The sequence below is a fragment of the Leucoraja erinacea genome, unplaced genomic scaffold, assembly GCF_028641065.1.
Source record: "Leucoraja erinacea ecotype New England unplaced genomic scaffold, Leri_hhj_1 Leri_84S, whole genome shotgun sequence".
Taxonomy (NCBI): domain Eukaryota; kingdom Metazoa; phylum Chordata; class Chondrichthyes; order Rajiformes; family Rajidae; genus Leucoraja; species Leucoraja erinaceus.
This window is the reverse complement of record NW_026576784.1, coordinates 248,132-259,453: the sequence shown is the minus strand read 5'-3', so window position 1 is coordinate 259,453 and position 11,322 is coordinate 248,132. Positions and strand designations below refer to the sequence as shown.

Below are 11,322 nucleotides of genomic sequence, written 5' to 3'. Positions count from 1 at the left end.
ACTGACCTTTCTGTCCTGGGCCTCCTCCACTGTCAGAGTGAGGAATTGGAGGAACAGCATCTCACATGCCCCAGTGGTACGGGCATCGAAGGTAGACACAAAGTGCCGGAGTAACTCAGCGGGACGGGCAGCATCTCTGGAGAGAAGGAACGGGTCGGGACTCTTGTTCAGACTTCAGGCCGAGTCCGGTGAGGGGTTTGAGTCTTGGTCCGGCCCACGGACGGCCACAGGAGGCCAGTTATCGGTCACTTTGGCCGCTGGATTGAGCAGATACTCGCTCACCTCTCGGAGTCTCCCATTGCGGAAATATTCTTCATGTCGGATTAAAACACTCGCCGTCGCTTCTGGTTCTGGGGGCAGAATGCGGGCAGTTGTCGGTCGGGAGAGACGCTGGGAATGAGCGGGGGGTGAGCGGGCGGGCGGTGGAGGAGCGGCCGCTTTAAGGGGCGGGGAGAGGCGGCTGGGCCGGGCCGGGCCGGGCCGGGCGGGGCGGGCGGGGCGGGAGCTGTCCGCTGCCTTGGTGCTGAATATCTCCGGAGCTGGAGGCGCGGTGCACGGACCGACGGGAGGGGGCAGTCCCACAGAGGCGACACTGGGGCCAGAGAGGCCGAGAAGGCGAGCAGTGAGTCGGAGACTGGATGTGAAGCGGCGCCGTGCGGGAGGGGCCGGACCTGGAGCGGCATCAAGCCGGAGCTGCGACAAGGCATCGGGTTGGAGAGAGAAGCCGAGCTGTGGAGCTGTGGAGCTGTGGAGCTGTGGAGCTGTGGAGCTGTGGAGCGGGCCTGAACCGGAGCAGGAGCAGCCCCAGCCCCAGCCCCGGCCCCAGCCCCGGCCCAGGGATCGCACCCACCCGGGGTAGATGCGGGATCTGCCCGATGCCGGAGCCGCTCTTTGTGGCTCGGAGATGAAAATGGACCCAACATCGTGAGCGCAAACATCGGCGAAAACACGTCCAGCGATCCGGCAGCTTCTCTCCCCGGACCATCGGGGCTCTCGTCACCCAGTACCGGGGCACGACAGCTCGGGCCCGCCCGGGCCAGGATTAAATCCGGATTAGATCCACCCGGGTCAGGATTATTGCAGCTCGGACCCGCCCGGGTTCAGGACTGTTCTGGATCTGACCCGCCACCCCCACCCCCGGGTCAGGATTGATCTGGATCGGATCGGCCCGGGTCAGGATCGGACTAACCCGGGTCAGGATCGGACTAACCCGGGTCAGGATCGGACTAACCCGGGTCAGGATCGGACTAACCCGGGTCAGGATCGGACTAACCCGGGTCAGGATCGGACTAACCCGGGTCAGGATCGGACTAACCCGGGTCAGGATCGGACTAACCCGGGTCAGGATCGGACTAACCCGGGTCAGGATCGGACTCGCCCGTGTCAGGATCGGACTAACCCGGGTCAGGATCGGACTCGCCCGGGTCAGGATCGGACCGCCGATTCCAGTGTGGGGCTGAGCCGGAATCCCGGGTTGGAGCGGGTTAGGTTCGACCCGATTGTCCCGTGGCCGGGCCTGGCCTTCAGCAGCCGCTCATTGTTGGGTCAGACCACACAGATGTTGCGCCAGGTCCGGATGAAGTGCCGCTGCCACATGTTGTTCAATGACTTGAAGCTTCTGCCCCTCCGGCGACCCGCCCCCCCGCCGTCTGCCATGAATTACGACCAGGTTTCACGGTCCGCCAATGTGCCGTCCACTAACACACGGTCGGCGACTGTCAAATGGACCAAGTGGCGGCCGGACCGCGCGGTGGTGGCCGTGGACAACGGTCAGGGGCGAGAGGCCAGCGGCTACGACCAGCCCGCGGCTCCGGCCAGTCCTTCGGACGAGGACTATTATGGCAGGAAAGGCGAAGACCGAGTGTCTCTCAATAGCAGCATCGCCAGTGGCTGCACGTCCCCTCAATGCCGAATCTGCTTCCAGGGCCCGGAGCAGGTGAGTGGTCACTTGCCCTGCTCTTGGACCTCAGTCCACGCAGCTTCCACGCAGCTTCTCAGCCCATGTCCACGCAGCTTCCACGCAGATTCTCAGCCCATGTCCACGCAGCTTCCACGCAGATTATCAGCCCATGTCCACGCAGCTTCTCAGCCCATGTCCACGCAGCTTCCACGCAGATTATCAGCCCATGTCCACGCAGTTCTCAGCCCATGTCCACGCAGCTTCCTCGCAGTCTCAGCCCATGTCCACGCAGCAGATTCTCAGCCCATGTCCACGCAGCTTCTCAGCCCATGTCCACGCAGCTTCTAGACAGAAGGACAACTTTATACCCGTGGGAGGGATGACTGGGGTAACACAATGAAATGACATGGAAATGACAATAGGTTGATGTCATTGAATTGTTTCCACGTGAACACGTTTGAACATAGTCAGATCTTTGTTCATGAAGGCCTGTCACTACTTCCAGTAACTGATGGGATCACAGGGCAGTGTTGGATAGATGAAGGTTATCTTACCAAGTATTGATGGTGAGAGATAGTTCAGGTTCACAAACAGCACAAACAAATGTTGCCACTATTCGCACTGACCCCAAAACAAAACCATCTCTAACAAAGAGGTTCACATGAGGGCAGACATTTGACCCTTTGTGGCTGATCATCTAATCCACTACTGTTCTCGCTTTCCCAACATCTCTGGATTACCCTTAAGATCCGGCTTTGCCTGATTTAACCCACAGAATAATGAAATTCTTACTTGCATCAGCACGACATTTGTGTAAACATAGTTTTCTATAGATAACATAGAAACATAGAAAATAGGTGCAGGAGGAGGCCATTCTGCCCTTCGAGCCAGCACCGCCATTCATTGTGATCATGGCTGATTGTCCCCTATCAATAACCCGTGCCTGCCTTCTCCCCATATCCCTTGACTCCACTAGCCCCTAGAGCTGTATCTAACTCCCTCTTAAATCCTTTTTAACTCTCTCTTAAATCCTTAACATCACAAACAAACAAAAAAAAGTCCAATAAGTTTAAAAACACAATATGCAAAAGTAGTGCAATCAAGACAGTCGAGAGTTCCAAGTGGAGTTGATGTTTGTAGTGTTGAATGACCAGGTTGTTGGCAAGTAAACAGAATGTTCCTGTGTGGAAGCGGCGAGTGAGTGAGTGAGTGAGTGAGTGAGTGAGTGAGTGAGTGAGTGAGTGAGTGAGTGAGTGAGTGAGTGAGTGTGTGTGGTGTTACGTACCCATGTTGTGGCCCTACACTTACACCTGCACCTACACCTACACCTACACCTACACCTACACCTACACCTACACCTACACCTACACCTACACCTACACCTACACCTACACCTACACCTACACCTACACCTACACCTACACCTACACCTACACCTACACCTACACCTACACCTACACCTACACCTACACCTACACCTACACCTACACCTACACCTACACCTACACTTACACCTACACCTACACCTACACCTACACCTACACCTACACCTACACCTACACCTACACCTACACCTACACCTACACCTACACCTACACCTACACCTACACCTACACCTACACCTACACCTACACCTACACCTACACCTACACTTACACCTACACCTACACCTACACCTACACCTACACCTACACCTACACCTACACCTACACCTACACCTACACACCTACACCCTACACCTACACCTACACCTACACCTACACCTACACCTACACCTACACCTACACCTACACCTACACTTACACTACACCTACACCTACACCTACACCTACACCACTACACTACACCTACACCTACACCTACACACTACACCTACACCTACACCTACTCTTACACCTACACCTACACCTACACCTACACCTACACCTACCCCTACACTTACACCTACACCTACACCTACACCTACACCTACACCTACCCCTACACCTACACCTACACCTACACCTACACCTACACCTACACCTACACCTACACCTACACCTACACCTACACCTACACCTACACCTACACCTACACCTACACTTACACCTACACCTACACCTACACCTACACCTACACCTACACCTACACCTACACCTACACACCTACACCTACCCTACACCTACACCTACACCTACACCTACCCTACACCTACACCTACACCTACCTACACCTACACTACACCTACACCTACCTACTACACCTACACCTACACCTACACCTACACCTACACCTACACCTACACTACACCTACACCTACACCTACCCTACACCTACACCTACACTACCTACTACACTACACCTACACCACCTACACCCTACACCTACACCTACACCTACACCTACACCTACACCTACACCTACACCTACACCACCACCCTACACCCTACACCTACACCTACACCTACACCTAACACCTACACCTACACCTACACCTACACTACACTACACTACACCTACACCTACACCTACACCTACACCTACACCTACACCTACACCTACACCTACACTACACCTACACCTACACCTACACCTACCCCCACACCTACACCTACACCTACACCTACACCTACACCTACACTACACCTACACCTACACCTACACCTACACCTACACCTACACCTACACCTACACCTACACCTACACCTACACCTACACCTACACCCTACACCTACCTACACCTACACCTACACACACTACACCTACACCACCTACACCTACACCTACACCTACACCTACACCTACACTACACCTACACCTACACCTACACCTACACCTACACCTACACCTACCTACACCTACACTACACCTACACCTACACTACACCTACACCTACACCCTACACTTACACCTACACTACAACACTACCTACACCCACTACACCTACACTACACCTACACCTACACCACTACACCTACACCTACACCTACACCTACACCTACACCTACACCTACACCCTACACCTACACCTACACCTACACCCTACACCTACACCTACACCTACCTACACCTACACCTACACTACACCTACACCTACACCTACACCTACACCTACACCTACACCTACACCTACACCTACACCTACACCTACACCTACCACCTACACCTACACCTACACCTACACCACCACCTACACCTACACCTACACCTACACCTACACCTACACTACACCTACACCTACCTACACCTACACTACACCTACACCTACACCTACACCTACACCTACACCTACACTACACTACACCTACACCTACACCTACACCTACACCTACACCTACACCTACACCTACACCTACACCTGCACCTACACCTACACCTACCCCACACCTGCACCTACACTTACACCTACACCTACACCACACCTACCCCTACACCTACACCTGCACCTACACCTACACCTACACCACACCTACACCTACACTACACTACACCTACCTACACCTACACCTACACCTACACCTACACCTACACCTACACCTACACCTACACCTACACCTACCACACCTACACTACACCTACACCCTACACCTACACCTACACCTACACCTACACCTACACTACACACCTACACCTACACCTACACACCTACACCTACACCTACACCTACACTACACCTACACCCTACACCTACACCTACACCACCCTACACCTACACCTACCCTACACCTACCTACACCTACACCTACACTACACTACACCTACACCCTACACCTACACTACACCTACACCTACACCTACACCTACACCTACACCTACACCTACACCTACACACCTACACCTACACCTACACCCCTACACCTACACCTACACCTACACCTACACCTACACCTACACTACACCTACACCTACACCTACACCTACACCTACACCACCTACACCTACACCTACACCTACCACCTACACCTACACCTACACCTACACCTACACTACTACCTACTACACCTACACTACCACCTACACCTACACCTACACCCTACACCTACACCTACACCTACACCTACACCTACACCTACACCTACACCTACACCTACACTACACCTACACCCTACACCTACACTACACCTACACTACACCTACACTACACCTACACCTACACCTACACTACACCTACACTACACACACCTACACCTACACCTACACTACACCTACACCTACACCTACACCTACACCTACACCTACACCTACACCTACACCTACACCTACACCTACACCTACACCACTACACCTACACCTACACCTACACCTACACCTACACCTACACCTACACCTACACCTACACCTACACCTACACCTACCACACCTACCACTACCCTACACCTACACCTACACCTACACCTACACCCCTACACCTACACCTACACCTACACCTACACCACCTACACCTACACCTACACCTACACCTACACCTACACACTACACCTACACCTACACTACACCTACACCTACACCTACACTACACCTACACCTACACCTACACCTACACCCTACACCTACACACCTACACCTACACCTACACCTACACCTACACCTTACACCTACACCTACACCTACACCTACACCTACACCTACACTACACCTACACCTACACCTACACCTACACACCTACACCTACACCTACACCTACACCCTACACCTACCTACCTACACCCTACACCTACACCTACACCTACACCTACACCTACACCTACACCTACACCTACACCTACCTACACCTACACCCTACACCTACACCTACACCTACACTTACACCTACACCTACACCTACACCTACACCTACACCTACACCTACACCTACACCTACACATACACCTACACCTACACCTACACCTACACCTACACTACACCTACCCTACACTACACCTACACACCTACACCACCTACACCTACACCTACACCTACACTACACCTACACCTACACCCTACACCTACACCTACACTTACGCCTACACCTACACCTACACCTACACCTACACCTACACCTACACCTACACCTACACCTACACCTACACCTACACCTACACCTACACTTACACCTACACCTACACCTACACCTACACCTACACCTACACCTACACCTACACCTACACCTACACTTACACCTACACCTACACCTACACCTACACCTACACCTACACCTACACCTACACCTACACCTACACCACTACACCTACACCTACACCTACACCTACACCTACACCTACACACCTACACCTACACCTACACCCTACCTACACCTACACCTACACCTACACCTACACCTACACCTACTCCTCCGACACCTACACCTACACCTACACCTACACCTACACCTACACCTACACCCTACACCTACACCTACCCTACACCTACACACCTACACCTACACCTACACCTACACACCTACACTTACACCTACACCTACACCTACACCTACACCTACACCTACACCTACACCTACACCTACACCTACACATACACCTACACCTACACAAACACCTACACCTACACCTACACCTACACCTACACACCTACACCTACACCTACACTACCCTACACCTACACCTACACCTACACCTACACCTACACCTACACCTACACTTACACCTACACCTACACCTACACCTACACCTACACCTACACTTACACCTACACCTACACCTACACCTACACCTACACCTACACCTACACCTACACCTACACCTACACCTACACCTACACCTACACCTACACCTACACCTACACCTACACCTACACCTACACCTACACCTACACCTACACCCACACCTACACCTACACCTACACCTACACCTACACCTACACCTACACCTACACCTACACCTACACCTACACTACACCTACACCTACACCTACACCTACACCTACACCTACACCTACACCTACACCTACACCTACACCTACACACCTACACCTACACCTACACCTACACCTACACCTACACCTACACCTACACCTACACCTACACTTACACCTACACCTACACCTACACCTACACACCTACACCTACACCTACACCTACACCTACACACCTACACCTACACTTACACCTACACCTACACCTACACTACACCTACACCTACACCTACACCTACACCTACACCTACACCTACACCTACACCTACACCTACACCTACACCTACACCTCCACACCTACACCTACACCTACACCTACACCTACACCTACACCTACACTTACACCTACACCTACACCTACACCTACACCTACACCTACACCTACACCTACACCTACACTTACACCTACTCCTACACCTACACCTACTCCTATACCTACACCTACACCTACACTGTGTCTTTGTTCTCCAGGGGGATCTGCTGAGTCCATGTCGCTGCGCTGGCTCAGTTCGCTGCACGCACCAACCGTGTCTGATCAAATGGATCGGTGAGCGAGGATCGTGGAGCTGTGAGTTGTGTTACTACAAATACCACGTCATCGCTATCAGTGCCAAGAACCCTCTCCAGGTACCAAACATCCGTCTACCTTGGTTTTAATTTGCCTCCTTTCCTCCTGCCAGAAGGATGAGAGGGATCTTAAAAATAGCGGAGTCAGGGGATATGGGGAGAAGGCAGGAACGGGGTACTGATTGGGGATGATCAGCCATGATCACATTGAATGGCGGTGCTGGCTCGAAGGGCCAAATGGCCTCCTCCTGCATCTGTTGTCTATTGTTCTAAAATCCCCTGGCCTGGGGAAAGACTTATCTTATCTCAGCCTCACAATGGACATAAACGTACGTCCTCAATCAGAAGAAGGGTCTCAACCCGAAACGTCACCCATTCCTTCTCTCCAGAGACGCTGCCTGTCCCGCTGAGTTACTCCAGCATTTTGTGTCTATCCTCATTACTGATCTCGAGCTAAGAAAACATTGGGAAAACACAGAAGGTCAAGCTGCCTCCATGTGGAGAGTTAGCGTTTCCGATAAATGATCTTTCATCAGAACCTCCTTGTTGATCTGCCCTGTTCCTCACAAGGACTTTGTGTTATTCACTAACGTTACTTCTGCTTCTCAACACTTCTTTACGCTATCATTTCTCTGAAATTCCCTTGCCTTCTTTTCCCACCACCATGCATTAGATCACATTTCCCCAAACCCATCTATTGATATCTTCCTGCATGCCAGACTTTTATTTGTCACTAGACCAAGGGGACCCATTGGGTCCCATCCCATCAACGCGCAGTTGCGGGGGGGAGGTGTGGGGGGGGGGGGGGGAGATGGTATGAGATGGGGGGGGGGAGGGAGGGGGGAGAGGAGGGGGTAGAGAGGGAGGTGTGCCAGAGTTTTATTTGTCATTGTCAAGCTCTCTGCTAGTTTAGGTTCATTGACAAACATCATTGCGTCTTCATTTAATTTCATCAAAGGTCAGGGACCAGTAATGTCCCACAGAAACATAGACAATGGGTGCAGGAGGAGGCCATTTGGCCCTTCGAGCCAGCACCACCATTCAATGTGATCATGGCTGATCATCCACAATCAGTATCCCGTTCCTGCCTTTCCAATCTTTCTACTTGTAAATATGTTAGATTTCTACAAACTGGTAACAGAGTTGAGAGGATGTAATATCCACCCGTGACTCTCCCTGTTCAGCTGTGAATACGGCAGCAATATCCTCACCCTGTACCCACCGTGATAGGATAGTACCGGGGAAACATAGAAGCCTAAGGAACGGCCTGAGGTCATGTGGTCGTCAATCCCACCGGCTGGTCTTGGTCCACAGCTTCGTGAGTTAAGATTCTTCAAATATTGGTCAAGGATTTTTTTAAATCATTGCTTCTACATCTAATCCCTGTGAGGATTGATGTCTCTCCCATCCCTGCACTTGGTGGCTTCCAGATCCCAGTTACTTGTTGAATGAGCAAGAATATCTTCAGTAATACTTGATACTTCCACCAGTTAACTCCGAACTCTAATCCCAGAGTGTAGAGTGAGGAAGAATGCGTGCAAGTCAATGCCAGGTCCATGCAAAAGCAATCCTGTTGCTCACATTCCTGTCTTCTCTGTCAATTCTCTCTTTTCAAACACAAATCCATTTCCCTCTCCACCATCACAGGCCTTATTTCCCCTCTGGCAGTTTCAGATACCAGCCAACCACAGCGTAATTCATTGTTCCACATCTCTTTGATTCTTTTGCCAGTTACGATCTTTCTCTGTTCTTCCTTTCAAGACCCTTCCACTAGTGGGGAACAGTTTCTCTCTATTGACTGAGAATATAAGTAATGGATTGATACATTTCATCCCTCATCCCAAAGACGTGCAGGTCTGCCCTCTGTAGATTGTCCCTAGTGGGATAACATAGAACTTGTGTGAACGGGTGATCGATGGTTGGCATGGACTTGATGGGCTGAAGGGCCTGTTTCCATGTTGTATCTCTAAACTAAACAAAACATTCACCCTGGTGATTTTATACTCCACTATAATATAATCTCACAGTCTCCTGTGCTCAAGGGAATAAAGGCTTGGATTTGGAGGTTGAGGGGTGACCTTATAGAGGAGGAAATGGGAGCAGATCATTGAACTCAGAGGAAACCCTAGCAGTCACAGGGAGAACATGGAAACTCCACACAGTCAACACTGGAGTTCAGGATTAAAATGGGATTAGGAACAAAATGTTGGAGTAACTCAGTGGAACAGACAGCATCTCTGGAGAGAAGGAATGGGTGATGTTTCGGGTCAAGATCCTTCTTCAGACTGATGCCTGGGGAGTGGGAGGTACATAGATAAGGAAGTGTGAGGTGTGAAAACAGGACAAAGGGAATTGAGATCAAGGAAAATGTGGAATAGATCATTGTTGGTTGGTTGAAGCTAACAACGACGCAAACAGAGATAAAATGTAGTCAGAGACAGTAAGGCTGTTCGGAGAACTGGGGAGGGGATGGAGAGAGAAGGAAAGCAAGAGTTACTTGAAGTTAGAGAAGTCAATGTTTATACCGCTGGGGTGTAACTGCCCAAGCGATATACGAGGTGCTGTTCCTCCAATTTGCGCTGGGCCTCTCTCTGGCCATGGAGGAGGCCCAGGACAGAAAGGTCAGATTGGGAATGGGAGGGGGAGTTAAAGAGCTGAGCAACCGGGAGATCAGGCAGGTTAAGGCAGACTGAGCGGAGGCGTTCAGCGAAACGATCGCCAAGCCTGGAGTCCACACCTGGAACAGCGGATACAGTAGATCAGGTTTGAGGAGGTGCAGGTGAACCTCTGCCTCACCTGGAAAGACTGTCGGGGTCCTTGGATAGAGTCGAGGGGGGAGGTAAAGGGACAGGTGTTGCATCTCCTGCTGTTGCAGGGGACAGTACCAGGGGAGGGGGTGGTTTGGGTGGGAAGGGACGAGTTGATCAGGGAGTTACGGAGGGAACGGTCTCTGCGGAAAGGGGTGG

The 11,322-nt window shown here is 51.6% G+C and overlaps 1 protein-coding gene across 1 annotated transcript in view; it reads left to right on the top strand.

Moving 5' to 3' along the window:
- The first annotated feature begins 795 nt into the window (after positions 1 to 795).
- Positions 796 to 11,322, top strand: part of LOC129694901 (E3 ubiquitin-protein ligase MARCHF4-like) — a 30,493-nt gene continuing 19,966 nt past the window's right edge. Inside the window, exons 1-2 of the mRNA XM_055631656.1 lie at positions 796 to 1,936; positions 8,261 to 8,416. Of these exons, the coding sequence (XP_055487631.1) occupies positions 1,559 to 1,936; positions 8,261 to 8,416 (534 nt within the window). The 5' untranslated portion in view covers positions 796 to 1,558. The remainder of the gene's footprint in view (positions 1,937 to 8,260; positions 8,417 to 11,322) is intronic.